We start from the raw sequence: 25,201 nt of genomic DNA, 5'->3' as shown, positions 1-25,201 counted from the left end.
AACCACCGGCCAGGGTTGTGGGGATGAGGCCCTTGTCCTCATCAACGTGGGGACAAGGTGTTTTGGGGGGGCTACCCCAAAGCACCCTCCCAATGTTGAGGGCATGTGGCCTGGTACGGTTCAGGAGGGGGGACCGCACTCTCTCCCCCCCCTCTTTTCCTGTGGCCTGCCAGGTTGCGTGCTCGGATAAGGGTCTGGTATGGATTTTTGGGGGGACCCCACGCCGTTTTTTTTTTTTTTTTGGGCGCGGGGTTCCTCTTAAAATCCATACCAGACCTGAAGGGTCAGGTATGGACGTCATTTTTTTTTAAATTTTGGTTCGGGGTTCCCCTGTGGGGAATTCCCATGCCGTTTTTATCAATGAACTTCTATGTGTATTGTCGGCAATGCAATAGCCGCGAGTAGTTTTAAATGGGTTTTTTCCTTCGAAATGTCATTTTGCTGTCAGACTGTTCTAAACACGGGAAACATGCGCCCCTTTACAGGCATACTATAGACACCCCCCAGCTACGAAATTTAAAGGGATATTACACTTTTATTGTTTGACTTTAAGCATTATTAAAATCACTGCTCCTGAAAAAACGGCCGTTTTTAAAACTTTTTTTTGCATTGATCTATGTCCCCTGGGGCAGGACCCGGGTCCCCAAACACTTTTTATGACAATAACTTGCATATAAGCCTTTAAAATTAGCACTTTTGATTATTCATGTTCGTGTCCCATAGACTTTAACGGTGTTCGCGTGTTCGAGCGAACTTTTTTCCTGTTCGCATGTTCTGGTGCAAACGGAACAGGGGGGTGTTCGGCTCATCCCTAGTCTTCAAGCCTGAGTACTTTAGACACGCAATATGTAATGATAAAAAAATTCCACAAAGCAATATTTGGCAATAGACAGTCTTGGTAGAAGCCCATCAAGAAATGTACCGAGGCAAGCATCAGCAAAAAATTAAATAGAGCATTATCATTTTTAAAACCACAATCACTCATGTTATCACAATCTTTAAACATTGAATACATTCATTGCCCTGGACCATTTCTGATAGATGTATTTGCATTAGAAAATGGATCTAGTTCAAAAATTCCTTTATGCCCAGCCAAATATGTGTCATTGTTGTGCATTGTAAAGGTAAGCCAGATTACGCTTAGCTTTCTTGAAAAATCCACATGGAAGGAAACATTTTGTTAATGCTCATTGATCAGCTTAAGCTGTATCTCTCCTTCATACAAAAATCCAGCTGGCAATTTTGCCTTTCTCTTGAAAATGTCTGCCTTTGGTTTCGAGCATGCCCTTCTTGGCTGATTGTCACAAACCGGCCTAATTTTGCTTGTAGATTGTAAATCATTTTTTATTGCATATGCAGCCCTAGCAGAAAATAGCTGGAGATGAATTAAGACAAACTCTTCTTACAGCCTTTTTAATCCCCACTGAACAAAAAAGGTGGAAAATAATCGAACAGTATTCAATTTTCAATGTAGCTTATTAATAATTTAAAATATCATTGATGATAATGATAGATTATGTATCTAAATCATTTCTCTTGGCCCACAGTGATCCAATTAATCAACATAATTGTTACATCTTATTCAGGCTAAGCTGCACACAAAGATAAAGGCTCAAGCAGGACATTTGGTGAATATACAGTATGTATTGGCCTTACTAAACTTTTCTCTGAGGATTTCAAACATTTTGCTCAACAGATCTGGATAGGAAGCATCAAATCATGTTTCTGTATGCATTTCTTTCACCTTTTGAAGGCAGATTTAAAAACATTTTGCTGAAAGCACATATTACTGATCTGTAAACCTCTAACAAGATTTGAGTAACAGTGGTGATTCATGTATAATTTTCCCTCTGGACCTTTCACTGGGAGAATTCCAAAATTTTAAAAGTAACAGTCAACACCTTAATAGTCTATAATTAACACAACTTATAATCATAGTATATTATGCAGCATGGAAAATGTCAACACCAATTTAGACTTAGACTGGGGTGTAAGTCAGTGGGGGGGGACTTTTTCTTTTGCTCTAGCTGTTTGCAGCCTTTGAGGCTGGAGATATATTCTCATTACAAGTAATGATAGCTAATAGAGTCCCCTGCAGTCTTGAATCTAGGTAATACATTGTAATGTAATTTTATAAAAAAAAGTCACTACTTTTATGATCAGCTAAACTACATCCAATATGGCTGTAAACACCCTATAATGAAGATGAATGATGATGAAGACCTGGTCACGAATAGCAACAATGAATTGCATATAACATCTACAAAAAGCTTTTAGTTCCTAGGAGAAGACACTGATTGTGCTGGTAATATTGTACACAGTTTGTGTTATAGCTCCGTCACATTTAATTTAAGGTACAGCTTATGGCTGTTTGGATGCCTCCAAGCTATGTCATAAACTGTACATTGGAAAACAGCAGAAAGAAACGTAGCAATGATCCTTTTGGTGTCTGCGTCTGTTGTAATCTGACATAAAACACAAAATGATGAATTGGATCAAACCTTCCCAAGTAAAGGCAAAGCCAAGTCCACTGCGAGAGCCAGAGATATTACGCTCCATTAAATTCAGTGTCAAAAATCTGTAATTGTATTTTTATAGAAATACATGAATTGCTTTTGAGGTATAGGTGATTTTTACATAGTAACAGCTTGGACCAATGTAAGTATGGATGTGCCATATCTGTGGGATTCCATTGGAAGCTGGAAATCACTGTAGTAGGCACCGCTACTGCAATGATCTCCACTAGCCTCTGAGTCCTGTGCCAAAAGGCTGCCCTGCATTGCTCTACATTGTGAACACAGGAGCTCACTCGCTATGCACAGGCCTTATGAATACCTTCCCACCCAGCCTATAACAGATTGATGACCAGGCGGGACATTCCTCCTTCTGAGTGGATGTCATATGATGTCTTCTCAGAAGGCACCGCTCGTACGGCCTCAGGGCTGCGCAGAGCAATCTGTCACCGGCTGTGTCCAGTGGACTGATCAGTGTACCAGCTCACTGCCGGTACAATGTGACCGCTGTGACCAGCAGATCACATGACAGTTGAAAATAATGGATAGCTTTTTTTGAATGCCATCCATTTAGTACAGTTATGCCATTAGCTGTGATTGGTCAATGTGATCACATGATACAGACAGAGCAAATCACAGCCCATCTGTAGCATGTGATTAGCTCTAGCCAATCACAGCTAATTACAACAAAACAAACTAAATTAATCAGTTACATTCATTAAAATGCTTGCTAATAGCAATTAAATTCACTGATATAAGCTATCACAATGTGTAAAAAAAAAAAATCCTGATCACTTCCCCAGAGTAGTACAATGTTACTATGGTAGCATTATATTGTTTTGGTAACAGTGTATTATTTGGGCCTCAAGAAATGAAATAGGCTGTCAGTATATCAGAATCAAAGCTTGTGGACTCTAACTTTCCTACAGACTAAATAATATACATTGATTTGGGTTATTTTCACCGAAGAAATGTAGCTGGCCTACATTTATGAATAACAATTATTTATTTGCAAAATTTTATAACAGAAATGAACAGAAACGCTCTTTTTTCAAAATTTTCAGTCTTTTTTTATTTAAAAGCCCTGTGGTGAATAAATACTACCAAATAATAGCTCTAGTTGTGTGAACAAAATTATAAAAATTTAGTTTGTGTACAATGTTGCATGACCACGCAATTGTCATTCAAAGTGCAACAGTGTTGAAAGCTGAAAATTGCCCTTGGCAGGAAAGGGCTAAACGTGCCCTGTATTGAAGTGGTAAGGAACACTGCATTTTCTCGATTAATACAACGCATTCTCTGAATAGATGAACTGGAGAGGTGGGGTGGTGATGCCATGATCCATACCTTATTCAATCACAGAACACTTTGCATTCATTGAATGGTGCCCAGCGGATGACCTCCTGTATTCAGTAAGAAGTAGGGAACCAGTGCTTACTACAGTGATTTCCAGCTTCTAGGAAGATCCCACAGGTATGATACCAGAAGCACATCCAGCATTTATGTGAAAAGAACTGCATTTACCCTCTCATTTAACCTTTTCCCATGAGGAGGATAGTGGTTGTTTCACCCAAGGGACATGATTTAGGTTTGCAGAAAGTATGTAACAAATGAGGTCTTGTCTTTGAAGACAAAGAACCCTCATATATTGAATAATTTGGCCAGTATGTTTTTTTTTTTTACTGGGGAGGGCAACCTGTTTGTCCATACTGTTTATAAATGAATCTTTAGCTATGTATTAGCCATACATAGACAGCACCCTCTGTGGCATGGCAATATTGTATCTATTTATGGTACAAATTTAAATGGTGTACATTTTATATGGTGCATTTCATCGTCATGGTAACAGTACTTAGAAGTTTTCATATTTTATAGACCTTGACAAAACACTTGTGGATAGATTGAGTGGATACTACTTATTTTGTAATCAAGTTTGTAACCTGTTTTTTGATGTTGTAGTAGAATTTGTAGTATGCCCCTTATTCTTCAAAGTGTCACTTGTTACTTTTTATATACTATATCATAAGGCAACAGAGAGCAATTGAAAATGACTGTTCCTATGCATAAATATATGCAAATTAGAATTACCTAACTTGTTTTGTCTTGAAAACAGTTGTGTGTTTTTTAATATGCTATTATTTCCAATAAAAAACATAAACCCTCCTAAAGAGCATTTCTGTACCTTGAAGATAAAGCAAACAATATATAGTAATACTGCTAAAGAAAAATATTCTTTTCATGTTTTCCAGGCACATTGATGTGAACAACGAGAATGTCAGCCGACCAGGTTCATCTCTGAGTTCAGGGTTAAAAGTACATGGAAACTTATCTTCTGAAAATGAAAATATAACAACTACATTGGTGGCCAACAAAGGGAACATAACACCGACACTTGGAAGAAGACGCTTATCTCCAGCAGAAGATACATTTTCACGTTCTTCATCTGCTCTTTCCGAGTTTTTAGAAGAAGTGAGAAAGAAAAGGGCAGCTGAAAAAGATCAGACTTCCCTAGTTATAGAAGAAACATCATCGCTGCCTATTTACCGTACAACTGGTGCTTCCTCTCTCCGAAGATGTACACGCCTAAATGATGATGAGGAAGAAGATTTCTCAGTTGCTTTAGGGAAACTTGCAGATGACAAACCTGCATCAGGTCAAGGATTAACTCGTTCAGCAAGCCTTCGATGCTTACCTTCTGAAAAGTCTGACCCCACGCTATCACCTGCAGTTAAACGTATGGCAAGATTTGGCTCTTATGAATCTCTCCAACAACCTCCAGTTGTAGGGAGAGAGAGTGCTCCTTCTTTAAAGCTAAGGCCTTGGAGGAAATGTCTTGAAGCACCAGTGGAAGAGGCTGCAGAAAACGATTTTGGAAACCAGCCTCTTGTATTTCAGAACAAGAGGTTTTCACAACTGGCAGATGATGAAAATGAAGAAAGTTTATCAAACTGGAAAGTACCCAATCTTAAGTATGAGAGAAAATTGCCTGATGACAGCGATGACATCCTGCCTGCTCTGAAAAAGTCACAATCAACCTTAAGTTTATCTAGATATTCTAGGGATAGAAGAGAAGGTCAGCGACCACTCAGTGTCCGCTTTGGAGACCTAACCACAAATGAACCAAGTCTTTCCACGGGTGTATTAAAAAGTGCTTTAAAGAAAAGCTCTAGCATTGGTGAGGATTTAGGAAATCTGTCTGATTCTTCATCCTCATCTGGATCTGTTTTTTCTTGCAAGAGTGCAGATAGTATCAAAAGTCAGCCACGTGCTCAAAGACTAGAAGGAGAAGGTATTTCTGGGAAACTAGTTACATCAGAAATAGTACAAGAAAATAAAAGACCTGAGGCAGAAGGCAAAGAAGATGATGTGAATAGCATAATGATGAAATATCTTCGCAAAAACGATGAAGAACAAGGTAAATGGGAAAAAAAACAACTTTGATGAAACATTTTAAAGCTTAAAGAGGAGCTCCAGAATCCTTCAGAAAAAAATTAAAGTGAGCAGCTAAATACTGTACAAATACTGTAGGTGCTGTTTTTTAATATTAGGGCACTTGTCTGTCCAGGAATCCAGCGGTATCCTCACCCTAGCCGATTTTTCAATCAGCTATCGGGTTCCGGCACCTCCATCTTGAAGGGAAACCGGTAGTGATGCCACGCAGAATGGGCCAGCTGCTGGGGAATGGGGAGGTGTGAACCTCTGGCTCAGTTTGCGGCGAATTGAGCCAGAAATGGGAGCAGGTACCTGTCAAAACCAGGTACCTGTTCCCCTCTCCCCCCAAAAGGTGCCAAATGTGGCAGCAGAGGAGGGGAGGAGGCAGACAAGCAAAGCTTCCCCTTTTAAAATATCATATAGAGAACCTTTGACACTGCATATGTACTATTACTTGTGCCAGATTGAGAGTCATACACAGACACCTTGTCTTCTTTGGACAACTTAGACAAAACCCAAAGCCTAGGGTTACAGTGGTAAATATATTTCATTGTTACTGAGAGATCTTACTGTCTGTTGGTGGTCCCCTTATGTCCAGCACACTAAAGTCACTGTAATGCTAAGGTGATAACTGTCAACGAGCAATTAAGTTCCTCAGTAGCAAAGAGATTTAATTAGCACTGTAGCTTTAGATGCTGGGATTCCATTGCTCTGTTTTAAATATGCCAATGTAGTTCAACATGTTAAATTTATTATGCATCATTTTAATCATAGTATCATGTAATCCAGTTTAAGTTATCCAGGGGTTACATGGTTTCTGCTGTATATTATGTACATATTGAAGCTAGGTTGGAGTAGCTTAAGAAAGCAGTCCTGCTAGGTCACAACTGTGCTTGAACAATAAGCCTGTCATGTCTCCTTGATTACTGCAGGAGGTTGATGTATTTGCCTATGAATCTACCTGTTAAGACCACCAAGCCCAGACAGTCATTTTACAACTATAGTGTTAAAAAGGGCTGACTTTTATAGCAAGATCTGAAAATTACCTTTCTTTAAAGCAATGAAAGTGCCAACCTAACAGAAATACTTTCTCTCAGCATTCTGAATGGAGAGCTAGGAAGCTTCTGATCACAGAACACCATATATCAAAATGGTGATTTCCTAAGAGAGCGAGGAACTTAAATGGAAGTATAATGGGATGTCTACACAACTTTACTGATATTGGCTACTAAAAAGTTTAGGCAAAATATTTGTTTCTATTACAAAACCATTCTGCGTCACACCTTACTGATATTTTCCATTCCTTGTCCATCTCATTAAATTGGTTCATTATCTGAAGCTGGCTGACAAAACCATACTACATGCCTCATTAGCCAACACTAAGCTCAGCTACTTGGCACAGGCTTGTGGACACCTATATACTAGCACTAAAGCTGGAGTATTCAATGTACAATACCTTAATAATAAAAAGATGCAGAGCTCAGAATATTCTAAAGGCAAACATGAATGCTATATTTTAGAGCATGCAGATAACTTGTTTTGTCTGATTTTATCCTGCTATAAAGAGAAACAGTATAAAAAATAAACAAGTGCAGCGCAATAAATGTCCATAAAATCTGATATATTTCCACCACGTGACAGACTAATGATAGCCAAAATTCATGTTGTGAAATCCTTCCACCATCTGTGTACTGCTCTTACCGGATAAGATGGACCATTTGAATGAACTAAATGGTCAAACACGCTTGTTACCCACTCAAGGGGGTGCAGATGTAGGATCCCACGGCAACCACAGAAGGAGATGGTGATGGATGAAAATGAATATGAGGAAAAAAAAGTGGACACACTCTAAGTGTACACTGTAACAGTCCTTTATTATAAAAAATCTCTTTAAAAAACACCATGCATAAAGTGCAATAGCAGCAGTCTGTTAAGATACAAATCACTTCAACAGCCGGTTTAAGTGAAACAATGACATCCGTGTATGGTAAGTCTAAAATTAATGTGCAAATAGCAGCGGTCTGTGAGGATGCACAATACTTCAGCAGCCGGTGTATAGGCAAACAATGACATCCAAATGACATCCGCATTAAAAGTAAATCTCAGAAAGATGGCCCGTAAATAGCAACAGTGCCAAAGCACGGAGCAGGTAAGTATAACTTTTTTTTTTTTTTTTTTAATCGGTTCAGTATCACTTTAAATAGGCCACATGGATGAGAGATCTAGCACACATGTGGTTGCTGAGCCAAACATAGAAAACCCAAGCTATACTTGTTTTACACCTTTGTCCAGACTATGGACCTTTTACTATTTATACATTATTACCAAGGGATAATAGAGCTTTAAAAAAAAGCCCTCTAATTGTTTTTAATGTGAAGTGATTTGCTTCCAAAGATCTTCAAAAATCACAGCAAAAAATCAACAGCTTAGAAACACTTGCTGGCTGTTCACAATGGAGGGCTGGCAAGCTGCCAATATCTGCTCTCCATACAAAAAAGCTAAGTTTTCAGTGCATAAGTTGTGAACTTTTACTAAAAAGTAATTTATCTACAAAGCTTATAGATAGAGAGATGAGTCCTTTTACTGATTTTTTTTATTGAGCAATGTAAACATGTGTGCATGATCTGGACACAAGTTCACTTTAAGAAATCTGGCACTTGTAAAACAGCATTCTGTATACCTCACCCAAAACCTCTATCTGTCACAATGTTAATGATTTGATTACCTATTACAATTCCATGCAATCATATTTGGGAAATGTCTGTAATAAAAGACAAGGATATTGCTATCATCTTTGAAATATTTTTAATGTTTTTTTTTCCTACTGTATATGCATATATCAGCAAGAAATTGTGCCCGCAATGCTATAGAGGATATTAGAGTAGGAAATATGATATCGCATTGCCTAATCTTAACTTTTGGAGACCCTTTTTGCTCTGCATCAGACTTTCAGATCAATTACTCACTGGTAATTTATCCCAATAAAAAAAGGTTTGGCTTTAACTAAATTTCTATACATTTCGTATACCCCATTTAGTCACCAGAAAGCCATTGATTGTGTATGTGTTATGACAATTCATCTGTATCTATGGAATTTTCCTTGTTAAAATAGAAGTATGGGTTTTTTTTTTTTTTTTTGCTTACATCTATTCTATCTATGTGAGCTGCTGATATCTAAACATCTTTCTGGCCCTCTCAGAAGTGCCCACATTCTGTTAAAATCGAGCTAAATACCTGTGGGAGGGTCATACAGTGTAATACCGACAGTGGTCTGGCTCTGGAGTCTGGATCCACCCACTTTCCTGTCATTTTGCTTGACTGATGTTGGCTCTCGGCTCGTTCCCGAGACTTCACAGAGCCAGAACGTAGCTGCTCCTCCCTCCCCCCTCCCTCTTCCTTTCTCCCTCCTCCCTCCTCCTTTTCAGACTGTTCCATTCTTCAGAGGAATCCAGCAGAGATAACAGTCCTTCAGTGACTGTAAGGCGAGAGAAGTCACTGATAGTGCTGTGTATGAGAATATACACTAGATATTTCTATCTATCAGAGTGAAAAGAATATATTTTTAAAGCAGAATACACTTATGGAATTTACAGCACACAGGAATTCCATGCATTACTGGTATAGTAAAATGCAATGAAATCAGAGCTAACATTGGAAATCAATCCTTTTATCTATTTTTATGAGACAATGAAACCTTCAATTCACATCTCCATCAAACTGAAGCACAGAGCTACTCAGACATATGGACATACTTTGCTACACCATAATTAGGGTATTACCTAGTACCCCTATAGCAATAATGTTTCCTTCATTGTAAATAGAGTATTGCAGGATTACATCCCCCTTACATTTGTATTGCTATGTGGGGCTGTATTACATGGCATATTCATGCAGCTGTACAAATATAGAAGTATTTGGCCATGTTGATGTGCCCTGGAATGGAGAGGTGTTCCATGCAGTTGCCTGTTGAACTCAATTATAGGCTGACAGGTGCACGGATCTTCATACATATTCTTGCGTGTACATCTGCCTAGGATGGGATAGACAGGTGTTTGGTGTAGCCATCTTTTAACCACTTGCCCACCACTCTACAGCAGTTTTACTGCTACAGGGCAGTCACACTGAGAGGATGATGTATATATACATGATCCTATACTTCTGGGTATCGGTCACGAGTGGGTGCCGACGGTGACTCACTCCCACTGTGCTGCTCGATGTACGCTGACACCCACTGATTGTTCGGTACACCGGCGGAACAGCAGTCTGTCTATGTAAAAAAAGGCAGATTACCATTCTGTCAGTAAGGAAGGCATGGATCCTGCGTCTCTGCAAAGCAGGAACAAAGATCTATGCCTTCCTTAAGTAAAAGCACCTGCCCCACTACACTAAAACACAGGCTAGGCACACAGTTAATCCTTTAATCGCCCCCGATGTTAACCCCTTCTTAGCCAGTGTGATTGGTCCCCTAAAAAAGTGTCAGTGTCCAAATTGTCTGCCACGATATTGCAGTTACGCTATAAGTTGCTGATTGCCTCCATCGCCAGTAAAAAAATTAATAAAAAAATAAAAATTCCAGACATATATCCCATAGTTTGTAGACACTATTATTTTTGCATTATACACATATATAGTGTGGTGACTGGCATTTTTCTGCATTGTAAGAATGCCTGTTGCCACTAGGACACACAGAAAACCAATTTTTACTATTTGCCCTTTGTGTACTACAATGCAGCCTGTGGCTGCAGTGCAGTGAGTTGTGATAAAATGCAAACATGTTGCATTTTATCTCAGCATATAGGAAGGTGCCATGTGTTACTTTAAGACCCCTTTCACACTGAGGCGCTTTATAGGCACTATAGCGCTAAAAATAGCCTGAGCTGAGCCTGAGGGCTTTCACACTGGAGCGGTGCGCTGGCAGGATGTCAAAAAAAGTCCTGCAAGCAACTTCTTTGAGGCGCTTTAGAAACGGTGTATACACTGATCCTAAAACGCCCCTGCCCATTAAAATCAATGGGCTTTTAATGCGCTTTTAACCCTTTTTCGGCTGCTAGTGGGGGTTAAAAGTGCCCCGCTAGCGGGCCCGAAAAGCGCCGCTAAAACAACAGCAAAGTGGGGCTCAAAATAGCGACGCTTTACCGCTGGCGCATGGTGCGGCTTAGTGTGAAAGTGCCCTAACTGCTTCGTGACCATCTCATGTAGGAGTACAACAACAAAGCGGCTCCCCTGTGCTGGACCACGTACTAGATACATGATCCAGCACTTCAGGTGGGGGCCACGCATGTGCGTTGCCACCTTGCCAGCTGATCAGAAGGTCTTGGGCCAATTATTGACCTCTGGCACCCAAAGACCGGCAAAGAGGATGACAAGGCAGAGCTCTGGGAATGTAAGACCCCTTTCACACTGAGGCGCTTTTCAGGCGCTTTCACACTAAAAAAAGCACCTGAAAAGCTCACAAAAACCTATTTGCATTAAAATCAATGAATGCTTTCACACTGGGGCAGTGCGCTGGCAGGGTGGTGAAAAAATGCCCCTCTACATTGAAATGAATGGAAAGTGCTTCAAAAGCACCTGAGAAGCTCTTCAAAAGTGCTCAGTGTTTTACTGGCAGTTTACAAGAGCCTCAGTGTGAAAGGGGCCTAAAGAATGCAGAGCTCTGTCCTGTCAGCCGGGATGTGCTGGTTTTTGTTTCCATGCAAAGCACATCCCTTAGTAATAGGAAAATTGACCTTTCATAACATGTTACGGCTACACCCATATTCTGGGTGTAACATGTAACATGCTATGAAAGCATTGGCCCCTGCCCCCTCCCCCTCATTCTGACAGCTAGCAGTGTATTTTCTCCTCCCTGCTAGCTGTTAAAAAAAACGCCTGCCCGCCCAGTACTCTCGTGAATGGAACACTACAAGGCCCCGACAGCCTTAGCAGCTGTCGGCTTGTTGTTCTCAATGAACTACCATAGCGCTGTGGATTGCCATTCATGCTTCCTGTTAGAATGTATTGGTTTCCTTGGATGCCAATACAGTGACATGTATGCAGGAGCCCTGCATGGCATCAGTGTTCTGCTAATCGCTGGTGGAATGCTTTACAGGCTCCTGCAACAAAAAATAAATAGGAAAAAATGGTAAATAACTGTGGACATACACAGGCACTAAGACGGATCTCCCAATCCCTGGGTAAGTTTGAAATATAGTGAAAGTAGGAATTCTTTCAAGAAATTTTGGGATTTTTGTGGGTGATGATACGTCTATTTCCAGTAGGCATCAAAAATGAGAGTATTTAAATTTTATTAAATAGTAGTAAAAGGGGGTACACAGAACAAATCAAAGTACATATAAACGACCAGTATAACCATCCGGTATTATGTTGAAATTTCATTCATGCCTGTTTGCCAACATGTTTCGCAACCGTTTCATTGCTTCATCAGGGCATATGTCGGCATCATTGGTTATTTTGAACTATGTAAATAACAGATAAATATATAATTATATAGTGGTCATACATGTTCAAGTATACCAAAAGATATATGACATTAAGTCAAAGTATTCAATCTAATAGTCTCACCTACTGGTACAAGTCTAAAACCAAATAGCACAAGCTACCATTGCCAGATATCGTCCACCGCACCTACTGCCACAGAAAATCCGAGGGTGCCAGATCCCAACCAGATAATGCCAATAGAAGGACTGGACCATGCACTAGCCAGACTTTCTGTGGCAGTAGGTGCGGTGGACGATATCTGGCAATGGTAGCTTGTGCTATTTGGTTTTAGACTTGTACCAGTAGGTGAGACTATTAGATTGAATACTTTGACTGTGTACCCCCTTTTACTACTATTTAATAAAATTTAATATTTTAAATACTCTCATTTTTGATGCCTACTGGAAATAGACGTATCATCCCCCACAAACATCCCAAAATTTCTTGAAAGAATTCCTACTTTCACTATATTGCAACAAAAAATAATAAATGCACATGTTTTTACCCAGAAACAATGTGCATTTATTTATTTGGGGTAAAAGGTAAACTTATTCTTTAACCACTTCAGTCCCGGAAGAATTTACCCCCTTCCTGACCAGAGCACTTTTTGCGATTCAGCACTGCGTTGTTTTAACTGACAATTGCGCGGTCGTGCGACGTGGCTCCCAAACAAAATTGACGTCCTTTTTTTCCCACAAATAGAGCTTTCTTTTGGTGGTATTTGATCGCCTCTGCAGTTTTTATTTTTTGCGCTATAAACAAAAATAGAGCGACAATTTTGAAAAAAACGCATTATTTTTTACGTTTTGCTATAATAAATTTCCCCCAAAAATATATAAAAAAAATTTTTTTTCCTCAGTTTAGACCGATATGTATTCTTCTACATATTTTTGGTACAAAAAAATCGCAATAAGTGATTATTGATCGGTTTGCGCAAAAGTTATAGCGTTTACAAAATAGGGGATAGTTTTATGGCATTTTTATTAATAATTTTTTTTTTTTTTTTAATGGCGGCGATCAGCGATTTTTATCATGACTGCGACATTATGGCGGACACATCAGACATTTTTGACACATTTTTGGAACCATTGTCATTTATACAGCAATCAGTGCTATAAAAATGCACTGATTCCTGTGTAAATGACATTGGCAGTGAAGGGGTTAACCGCTAGGGGGCGGGGAGGGGTTAAATCAGTACTAGGGAGTGATTACTAATTGTCAGGAGGATGGAATGTGTGTGTGATGTCACTGATCTCTGCTCCGATGACAGGGAGCAGAGATCGAGTGACACTGTCACTAGGCAAAACGGGGAGATGCTGTTTACATCAGCATCTCCCCGTCCTTCCTCCCCGTGAGGCGATCGCGGGTATCCCCGCGGTGATCGAGTCCGCGGGACCCGCGACCCGACTCACGGAGCTTGCTGCCTCTTAAAGGGCAACGTACAGGTATGGAAAGAGTAGTGGACCCGCGCAGTGGAAATAGTGAAGATATGTTAGTGAACACTTTGGAACTGCTGCCGCCCAACATGCAGTCACCATAAATGGGGACAGCTGAGTTGATTAATATGATAGAAGGGTATGGCGCTGTTCCTTTACCCAATTAATGGTTTCCTACCTGTATGTTATGTACTTCTAAGTTTAAACAAGACGTACAGGTATCAAATGGTGATATCCTCAAAAGATATTTCACAACGTTGAACAGAGTATGAAAAATAAAAATATAAAAGTGTCAGACTCCATACATAGTGTTGCTGTGTAAATCATATATTTCAAATGGCACTTAGTGAACGTGCATAAGGTTGATCAGGGGCAGGGGGAGGGAAAAAAAAAAAAGGGGGGGGGGGAGGGAGTGGAGGGAGGAAGGGAGAGGGAAAGGGGAGTGGAAGGACAAACGGTGGTGGAAAGAACTAATAAGTACCCAAAAAACAGTCTTGGTAAAGTGCAAACGTGCTCTCAAGTTCATAAAAAGTCCTTATTGTGCAGTAAATGTGCTATCAAGTTCATAAAAAGTCCTTATTTGTGCAATAACTTGGTGCATACGGTGTTTGTGATTATAATCCTTCTGCTGTTCAAGGATCCGTACTCTAAATGTGCAGCCACTCACCAGCTCACTTCACCCGTACAGGGGTATTGGGCAGTTACAGTTTAAGCCACTGTACGGCAATCTCTGGCAGACTCAGGATCGTGGTATGTCATGTAAAAAGAGAGAAGGGGTGCCCATAGTGTAAAATCGTTTTTAAAAAATTTATTTAAACAAGTGGAGAGGTACTCACAATGTAAAAGTATGAATCAGGTAAAATAGACAAAAGTCACGGTTACCTTCAGCTGTTGCAAGCAAGTAGTGTTGGGAAGCACAGATTAGGCCACGCCCTACGCGTTTCGTCATCAGGACGTCTACGGGAGCGCTGGTTTAAAGCGGGCTTGTTACCTTCGCTCTCGACACCTCTGTTTCACCGGCACCGGGTCTAGGGTTCTGGACGATATAAGCACCAAACACTTGAGTAGGTTTTCCAATGCTTTAATGAACAAATAAAGGAAGTAGCAGGAAAGAGGCAGAAGGAAAGCTGCAGGGAAGCTCAAATACCTTTCTTTAGTATTCTGCAGAACATTCTTTGTAATTGAACACTTGTAGTTGAATGCGCTCCCCTTGTGGCATTCAATATTTGCCAGCATGGATAGACCTCTCTCACTTGTCTAGCAGCCAGCACGTAGCACGAACAAAAGTCTCTGCCACAGACTTGTTTGAAATAAAACCCGTACGATCCTCTGCCACAGGATGTAATGGTTTGAGATGAATGTCAGACACAGTACTTGAACCTTTAGGCCAACCCAGCAGTACTATGCAGTAAGACTACTTCAGGATACGTCCTCCAACCGAGTCACCAGGCCCCTCTCCAGACCAGACTCTGCATGATCCTTCCATGACGGGTCCTCCCCTGGGATCTTCTCGGTTATCCAGCTTCTTCACTCAGGATAGACAGCTCAGGACCATTCCTCTGCTGCTGTGGTAGGCCCCAGACAGGCTTCTGGGCGCACCCACACGCCGCAGCGACGTGGGCCTCCGGAACGGAGGACCACGAGGTGGTACTCTTAACACATACCTGTCGGCCAGGAGGGCCAGCAGGTGGCTGAAAACGAACCCCAGAACATGGTGTCTGTCCCAAAAATACCCTCTCCCAGAATCCAACTTGGAGGACCACCTCCACCGAGTTGTCTCCGGGACAGAGGAGCACTCATACGCTTCAACACGTTGCTTTTCCAACACTGGCCCATGGCGACAACGACACCCACCGGCACAGTGTGGAACTACACGCAACATCAGCCAAGCTGGATCAGAGGCAAATATAACTTCCTATAATAAGTAACCCACTAGATTTACCTATCAGCGGTAGATTAAAATCTACCAGCTGTACACACTGTTAGGCACACATTTAACCCTTTGATCGCCTTAGATGTTAACCTTTCTCAGCCAGCGTTATTAGTACAGTGACAGTGTATAGTATTATCACTAATCTCTGTATTGGTGTCACTGGTTCCCACAAAATTTCAGTTAGTGTCAGACTGCCTGCCATGCTATCAATGTCCCGCTATAAGTCGCTGATTGCCGACTTAGATATTCCATGCATCCATGCAAAGGCATTCCCATTAATTCAATTGGGTTACAGGAGCTGCACGGACACAGCCAATGCTCCCAATTTGACACCCAGTAGATGCGGGTCTGTGTACATGGTCTGCTTTATCTGCATTCTGGGGCCCACACTTGCAGCTGTACGGGTGTCATATTGGGAGTAGCAGCTGTATCTGTGCAGCTGTTGCATCACAGTAGACATCAATGGAACCGCCTGCCTGCATGGAAAACTTGCTCATTCCCTGCAGGTAAAAACTGACCTTTAGCCTAGGTTCACACTGACTGCGGAAAACACAAATACCAAGGAAAGATAAGCATAGAAAAAGATGCCACATACAGAGCCACAGAGATATAGTATCTGAATGAATGCAAATAATATATAAAAAAATTGGAAAATGTATTAAATGTTTGATAAAACTATCCAAATACACAAAATCATAAAATCATTACAACCTCCACCATTCACCATCTAATGACAATGTTGTCGATAGACAAACAAATACAGACGGACTAACAAACAAATAAGGGAACATCTTCACTGTACGTGTACCATAGTATAAGCCATAAAAAGCACTATAAAATAAATGTGCAATGTGGCAGCAAACACTGTGAGTCCAAGCAGTCCTTATAGGAGAGCATTGTAGAGGGGCAGGAGCCTGCACATATCAAGACCAAAAAATTCAAATAAAAGGGTCCAAAAATCAAAAATCAAAGGGTCAGAATCTGCAGTCTATGGTTATTGGGGACATATGGCAGGAAAGGTAAGGAATGTAAGCTAGTAAAGTTCCACCTCATAAACACTGATCTTTGCAGAGATCCGGAAAGCAAATAGAAAAACTGACATCATGACAATCAAGCATAAAGTCAAGATAATTTCAGCAAATAGAGCACAATCGGCAATAGGTATACAAAATGTTGTAGTGTACTTTACCCAGGTAAAAGGGTAGATGCTCTGCAGATGATAGAGGTTACCATAATCTGCTCTGTTATCCATTATCTGCAGGGATGAAGGTAACAATAGTGTCCAGTGGACTGGATATCAGTACAGCTGAGCGAGGGATCACCTAATTTTCCTACCATTTCCTATTGATCACTGCATATGCCCTATTAGGAGTCCCGTCACCCAGACTGAATGGGGAGTAACTCTGTAACCACGTCAGTTATGGATAGCTGCTGGATGTGGTGACCCAAAGTGCTGTTATCCCGCACCTATATGCCCAAAGTCATCCATGCTGAGGATCCCCGGTGATGGTGGAAGGTGCACGGAGTGTCAGTCGTTCAGAAGAGAGGGAGTGATGGCAACGCGTTTCATGGGGAAACCCTCGCTTCTTCAGGACATACTGACTGCCCACACTGACCTTGCACAATTTAATTCCCACATGTCACTTTGGGGGCGATTTCAGAGACATCTGTGTGGGCTTGTGCACCAATGTCAAAGGAAATTGCACCCGGAAATCACCAAAAGTAGTACAGAAATTACTTTTGGGAATCAGTGCGGTGCACCGGTTCGGACACTTCCATTTCCAGCAATTGCTGCCAATTTGGCATGCGATTTGACATGTCAAATTGCATAAATGTGAACCAGTACACCCATGTGAAGGGCTGTCTTCACCCACATGGGATTTACAGGTGTTTGCTGCAGCCATGTGCAAGCAGCCCGTTCAAATCAATGACAGGTGGCCAGCTTCACTAATCTGCATGGATCTACAGTCGGAGTCTACGTCCATACATGACCAATGAATGGATCAAAATGCAATATGTCTGTAAGGAATGTATGTATAGTTCTTATTTGTGTGAAGTTCTTAAGTTTCATACATACCCAACCATGTGTAGCAGAATTTATGTTTACATACACGTGTGTCCTAGGCTGTACATGTACAGGGGTGCTTTTTTTTTAATAATTTTTTTAATATAATTTATTTTTGAACACTTTCTGTCTGCTGTTGGCATGCAGTAAAAAATGTCAGGGTAACATAGGTTGGGACATCAGCAGGGCAGATGATAGGGTCAGCAGTTTGTAGAGGACTGTACAGAGGCTATTTATTTATAGGACAGTGTGCAGGGGGCAGCGGGGCAGGGAGTCAGCAGGGCAGGGGATGGGAGGTCAGTATGACAGTGTGCAGGATTCAGTACGGCAGAGGACAGAGGTCAGCAGGGCAGAGGACAAGGGTCAGCAGGGCAGAGGATGGAGTTCAGCAGTGAAGAGAACAGAGGTCATGAGGGAACAGGACAGAGATCACCAGTCCAGAGGGCAGTAGAGGAGAAGACAGAGTTCAACAGTCCAGAGGACAGAGGTCAGCAGTCCAGAGGTCAGCAGTCCAGAGGGCAGCAGTCCACAGGACAGAGGTCAGCGGTCCAGAGGGCAGAGGTCAGCAGTCCAGAGGTCAGCAGTCCAGAGGGCAGAGGTCAGCGGTTCAGAGGTCAGAAGTTCAGAGGTCAGCAGTCCAGAGGACAGCAGTCAAGAAGACAGAGGTCATTAGGGCAAAGCACAGGGGTCAGTAGGGCAGAAGACAGAGTTCAGCAATCCAGAGGTCAGTAGGATAAAGGTCAATGCTTTGGCAGGACACACATAATTCTCCTCCTCACCACATACACACACTTGTTACAGAATTATCTTACAAACAGCCTGCAATATACACAGTGTACATAGAGATACAGCTTAGACCTGCTCACTGTTTACACAGACAAAGCCTTGATATGCACACTTAATATACAAATAGCAAGCATACCATTCAGTTATACAGTCTCCACACACATGCAGGCTATTTGTATATATGCATATCAAGGCATTGTCTATGTAAACAGTGAGCAGGTCTAAGCTGTATCTCTGTGTACACTGTGTATGTGGGGAGGAAGAACTCTGAGTGCCTGTGTGTGTGAAGTGACAGAATAAGAGGAGCAGAGCAACCAGTGTCCACAGAAGGAAGGAGGGAGCCATCCAACACCCTCAAGATCCTGACAAGCCCATGAAAAGTTTATCTCATATTCTCAGCAGTAGATTAGAGGCACATTGCTTACCATCTTGCCAAGCAGTCAGCTTCTGTTTCCTGTGTGAGATCCTATTACTATAGAAACAGAACCATGTGACCAACGTGCTCGTTCACAGCACAGCCACGTCTCTCAGGGGAGGGGGGACAGAGGCAGGGGGCGTGTTGCTGAAGTTGTATACACCCCCTGAGAACTTTTCAAACAGAAAATGGACCGTTTTTGCCAGCTGAAGTAGGAAAACAAAGATTAGCTAATATGTGATTAATGTAATATGTACTAGTTATTTAACCCATCCCATACTTCTCCTTTAATGTCTTAATTTAACCTTATTGTTGTTTATAAATTGTCCCATAATTTAGATTTTCCTGTACATAATTGAGCTCATTCCTTAACCTCCTAGCCTTTTCCCTATTTGATTTACCTTTTCCCTTTACAGTGGGAGCAGCCAATAGACTCATTCAGCAAATGTGACATACTTTTTTACTTCTTCTAGTTGAAAATTATTCCTGCTTAAAAAGCAGATCCCCAATTCTAGCAGTCGTTTTTACCAAAATATTCATGTGACACAAAGAGTGGAGATTAACAAAAGGGCTTGTAATTCAGGTGTACCTAAGACAGTAAAATGTTTAACCACTTCAGCCCCAGAAGAATTTACCCCCTTTCTGACCTGAGCACTTTTTGCGATTTGGCACTGCGTTGCTTTAACTGACAATTGCGCAGTCATGCAATGTCATGCGATGTACCCAAACAAAATTGACATCCTTTTTTTCCTACAAATATAACTTTCTTTTGATGATATTTGATCGCCTCTGCGGTTTTTATTTTTTGTGCTATAAACAAAAAAAGAGCGACAATTTTGAAAAAAAAAAAGAAAACGCATTATTTTGTACTTTTTGCTATAATAAATATCCCCATTTTTTTTTTAAAAAAGCAATTTTTTTCTCAGTTTAGGCTGATATGTATTATTCTACATATTTTTGGTAAAAAAAAATCGCAATAAGCGCATATTGATTGGTTTGCGCAAAAGTTATAGCGTCTACAAAATAGGGGATAGATTTATAGCATTTTTATTATTTTTTTTACTAGTAATGGCGGTGATCTGCGATCTTTTTATCATGACTGCGACATTATAGCGGACACATCGGACAATTTTGACACATTTTTGGGACCATTGGCATTAATACAGCGATCAATGCTATAAAAATGCATTGATTACTGTAAAAATGTCACTGGCAGTGAAGGGGTTAACACTAGGGGCCGATCAAGAACTGTGTTCCCTGGGAGGTGATTCTACCTGAAGGGGGAGGGGACTGACTAGAGGAAGTGATGGATCGTGGTTTCTAGCTAATACAGTAGGAACACAAGATCTGTCAATCCTGTCAGAACAGAACAGGGAAGTGTGTGTTTACACACACTCGTCCCTGTTCTGTGTCTCCTGGTCACGATCGCTCATGGCCAGCGGTCATCGTGACTGACAGCACCCCCTGTGCAGTGGGCGTGCGCGCGCCTGCTATCCCGACCCTGCGAGCTGACCTATAGCTACGACGGCTCGCGCAGGGGAGCCAACCTGCCTCAGTATAACTGCAGCGGTTGGTCAGGAAGCGGTTAAATACAGCTTTGAGAGAGCTACATATGAGTGTTCTGAGTAGTAGTAGTAAGTAGTAGTAGTAGTAGTGAATGTCTGCCTAGATCAATTAAAAATTGAGAATCAGGGTTTACTAACACTAAAAATGTTTCTGTTTTCTTGCCAAATGTACTGTTTGGTAGCGTTTTTAAGATTACGGGGGTTATTTACGAAAGGCAAATCCACTTTGCACTGCAAGTGCACTTGAAAATGTAATCGCTCTAAATCTAAGGGGTAGATCTGAAATGAGTGGAAGCTCTGCTGATTTTATCATCCAATCATGTGCAAGCTAAAATGCTGTTTTTTTTTCCTTGCATGTCCCCCTCGAATCTACAGTGACTTTACTTCCAAGTGCACTTTCAAGTGCACTTGCAGTGCAAAGTGGATTTTCCTTTAGTAAATAACCCCCTATGTCTGAATTACAAAATAACATTGCCTTCAATTTGTAGAGGCATGTCTGTCACAAACACTCCCTGGCATTGCAAGAGTGAAGACAAAGATGGAACAATTTCATGCATGTTTAAGATCATTAAATAGCTAGAACATGATGAATAAACAGACTTTCATCTAAATTTGCTGTGACCAAATTACAGTAGTAATTAAAACCACACTAAGTCGTATCTCCATTCTGCAGCAAATTCTTGATGCAGCCATAACAATTTCAAGTTTCCAAGATTAGCTCTGGTGTATGACTTCGGTGACTTCAGCTCCGGGGATGGCAGAATTATTCCATTACAGTTTATTATATATCCACAGCATGGTTGGAAAAATGTTGTTTTCTTACATCATCAAAGTGTATAATGAACATTCGGCAAAGTCAGAGCACCAGGCAGGAACAGATGTAGAATATGTGTTCCCTCTAGATCTTCTGACTATGAAAAATAACTATATCCCTTTACTTTTGGGAACGTAAGAAAAAACAGCCAGAAAAATCATTTTTCAGTTTCCTTTTATACCCTGGTATGGTGTTTCACCAATGCCCCTGGAAGTGCTCACTCCTGTTCCTGTAGTGTCTGTATATAAGATAAATGAATTATTCAACAGAGTGAGACCCCCTTATAAAAGTAAAAGAGCGTGTAAGCGTGAACTAAAATGCAGAGATCTCTTTACCAGAAATCTTACAATCCTACAATGTTCTTTAGATCCTACAACAGTTATGTAGTACATGGTCCTACTTGATTGGATACATATTGAACATCATTTTTTACATAAATCCTCACGTTTCATAGCGTTGTTGAATCCAAGGGATAATGTACTGAGAATGTACAATCAAATTCTATGGTGTATGACTAGCTTAAGAGACATACAGATGCAGTGTGTGATTGAACCCAACAATATCTAAACAAAATTGAATATTACTATTGGATGCACTCTCTCTTGATATTGGTTTGCCACCTAAGATCGTAAGTATGAATCAGGAGGTAGTTAGAATATACAAAATGACTTCAGGGTGGAGGACTGCAGCAACCAGTGAGGGAAGTAATAAATACAGTAAATATTTCACCATGGTATTTATCTTTTTTCTTTTAGGTCACACCAAGTAAAGGCTTTTGGGCCTGGCTGATGAAGGACTCACTTTGGCTGTCTGTATTCTATTTTCGAAGGCTTGCACTATGTATTTGCCAAAAGCACAAGATTGTAAAGATGAATTTATGGTTGAAAATTAAAGATGTTGTTATGTAATTTGTTTGCTTTCTAAAAATAAAGCTGTAGGTTTCTCAAACTGGCAGTATGTTTATTAGAATGTAAAGAATTAATTTTGTACGTACTCATAATACAGATGGACCTCTCAGGGATTTTGTTGCATATTAGTTCTGTATTGCTGCATTTTGGTCAAGACACCTATCACATGAATTCTATAATAAATGTAAGACACACCAAAACTCTAGGAGTCAATAGATTTTCTCACCACCCTCACCCAGTTCACCAGCATAATATAAAAATCCCCCAGGATCCCTCAATCATACCATTGCTTTCTGTTACCTAGTCACAAGTCTTTTGCTATTCTTTGAAACACTCCACAGCCATGCCACCCCTCCCTCCTCCTATTCCTGGAAGCGAAATGCTTCCAGCCTGAGCCCGTGGTTAGTTATTTTAACTCACAATCAAAAGAGGGTTGAATTCTGATTTGCTGTTGCGGCCACCAAGTAAAAGAAGTGTGTCCAGTGCCATCAGTTTCCACTCTGGCTTTACTGCCAATGCCATAAGGTCTCACCCTGGCTTGATTGCCAGTGCCATCAGGTCCCATCCCAGCTTGATTGTACCATCAGGTTACATAGTTATATAGTAGGTAAGGTTGAATAAAGACAATAGTCCATCCAGTTCAACCTGTGTGGGAACGTGTGTCAGTGTTGATAATAATTTCCCATATCCCTGTATGTTGTGTTCTTTAAGATGCAAGTTCAAGAGTCTTTTAAAAATATTAATACTTTTTGCTGACACCACCAGTTGTGGAAGAGAGTTCCCACCTTCTTATTGCCCTGACAGGGAAAAAAACCTCTGCACAGTTTAAGGTTAAACCGCTTTACCTCCAATCTCATTGTGTGGCCCTGTGTCCTCTTACACTCTCTGGGACTGAATATTTTTGCTATGCTGGGATCACCATTGAGGTATTTGTAAATCGCTATCATGTCCCCTCTCAAATGTCTCTTCTCCAGGGAGAATACATTTAGTGCTTGTAGTCATTCCTCGTAATTAAGGTCCTCCAGTCCCCTTATTAATTTTGTTGCCCTACTTTGGACTGCTCCAAAGCTCCAGCACATCCCTTCTGAGGTCTGGTGACCAGAACTGGACGGAATATTCCAGATGTGGCCTGACCAGAGTTTTATAAAGTGTTAGGATTATAGTCTTATCTCTGGAGTACATCCCTTTTTTTTATGCATGCTAAAATTCTGCCAGCCTTGGTAGTTGCAGCTTGACATTGCATGCTATTGCTTAATCTACCATCTACTAGGGCCCCCATATCTTTCTCCACCCTTGATTCCCCCAGTGTCCCCCCCCCCCCCCCCCGCAGTGAGCAGTTTGTGTTTATGTTTTTAGCCCCAATGTGCATTACCTTACATTTTTCTACATTAAACCTCATTTGCCATGCAGTTGCCCACCCCATTGTTTTGTTCAGGTCTTCCTGTAAAATGTCTATATCCTGATATGAAGTTATTGCTCTACATATTTTTGTGTCATCCACAAAAACTGAGATTGAGCTATTTATCCCATCCTCTATATCATTTATGAATAAAATAAACTTACCACTCCTGACCAGACTTTGGACATGACCCTGTAACCAATTTTCTAGCTAAGAACAAACCTTATGGTCCATGCCTGCAGATCTCAGCTTGTGGCTTAGGCGTTTATGGGGAACTGTATTGAATGCTTTTGCAAAATTCAGATACACCACATCCACCGGACTCCCCCTATCTAGGTGGCAGCTCTGGTCTTGGTCTGGCAGGAATGATCCTTCATAAACCCATGCTGATTACTACTAATGATACTGTTTTCATCAGCAAATTCTTGAATATAGTCCCATATCATCCCCTCCAATAATTTACCTGCCATTGATGTTTGGCTGACTGGCCTGTAGTTTCCAGGAACACGTCTATGACCTTTTTTGAATACTAGAACCACATTGGCTTTTCTCCAATCAGTTGGTACAATTCCTGTTAGTATTCTGTCCACAAAGATTAGGAATATCGGTCTGGCTATAACCTGACTGAGTTCTTTGAGGACACTCAGGTCCTGGTGATTTATTTGTGTTAAGCTTATTTTTTTCTTGACTCTGGCCTCTGTTAGCCACAAGGGTACATCCTGTGATGTACTACTAACAAGGAGAAGAAGAAAGCATTTAGTACAGTTGCCTTCTCTGTGTCATCTGTAACCGTTCTCCCATCATTGTCTTTTATGTGGGCAATGTGCTCTGATCTTGCTTTTTTACTGTTAATATAGCTAGAAAATGCCTTGGGATTTTTTTTACTCTCCTCTGCTATGTGTCTCTTGTAGTCTTTTTTAGGCGCCCTAATTTCGTTCTTACACCTCTTATTGCATTCATTGTAGTGTTGGAATGTTGACAATGACCCTTCCGCTTTATATTTTTTAAAGGCCATTTTTTTCTCTTTAACCACTTCCCGCCCGCCCTATAGCAGATTGACGTTCGGGAAGTGGTTCCGTTATCCTGACTGGACGTCATATGACGTTCAGCAAGATAACATGCCGCCACGAGCCGCGGGGGTGTGCATCGCGGCGATCGGTGGAGCGGTGTGTCAGCCTGACACACCGCTCCACCGATCTTGGTAAAGAGCCTCCGGCGGAGGCTCTTTACCACGTGATCAGCCGTGTCCAATCACGGCTAATCACGCTGTCAATGGGAAGAGCCGTTGATCAGCTTTTCTTCACTCACGTCTGACAGACACGAGTAGATGAGAGCCGATCGGTGGTTCTCCTGCAGGGGGGGTCTGCGCTGATTGTTTATCAGTGCAGCCCCCCTCAGATCACCACACTGGACCTCCAGGGATCGCCACTAGGACCACCAGGGAAGGGGCAACATGTG

The 25,201-nt window shown here is 41.2% G+C and overlaps 1 protein-coding gene and 1 long non-coding RNA gene across 4 annotated transcripts in view; one reads left to right on the top strand and one right to left on the bottom strand.

Moving 5' to 3' along the window:
* Positions 1-19,118, bottom strand: part of LOC141144080 (uncharacterized) — a 70,642-nt gene extending 51,524 nt beyond the window's left edge. The window contains exons 1-2 of the long non-coding RNA XR_012244349.1: positions 19,068-19,118; positions 14,741-14,894 (exon numbers count right to left, since the gene is read on the bottom strand). This is a non-coding gene — a long non-coding RNA (uncharacterized lncRNA). The remainder of the gene's footprint in view (positions 1-14,740; positions 14,895-19,067) is intronic.
* Positions 1-22,384, top strand: part of MYO18B (myosin XVIIIB) — an 885,307-nt gene extending 862,923 nt beyond the window's left edge. For all 3 annotated transcript variants that reach the window (XM_073629436.1, XM_073629428.1, XM_073629423.1), the window contains 2 exons: positions 4,763-5,928; positions 22,192-22,384. In XM_073629436.1, coding sequence (XP_073485537.1) covers positions 4,763-5,928; positions 22,192-22,205 — 1,180 coding nt within the window. In that variant the 3' untranslated portion in view covers positions 22,206-22,384. The remainder of the gene's footprint in view (positions 1-4,762; positions 5,929-22,191) is intronic.
* Positions 22,385-25,201: the final 2,817 nt, after the last annotated feature.

The sequence above is a fragment of the Aquarana catesbeiana genome, linkage group LG01, assembly GCF_042186555.1.
Source record: "Aquarana catesbeiana isolate 2022-GZ linkage group LG01, ASM4218655v1, whole genome shotgun sequence".
Lineage (NCBI taxonomy): Eukaryota > Metazoa > Chordata > Amphibia > Anura > Ranidae > Aquarana > Aquarana catesbeiana.
Note: the sequence above shows the minus strand (reverse complement) of the source record. Positions and strands in the feature narration are given on the sequence as shown.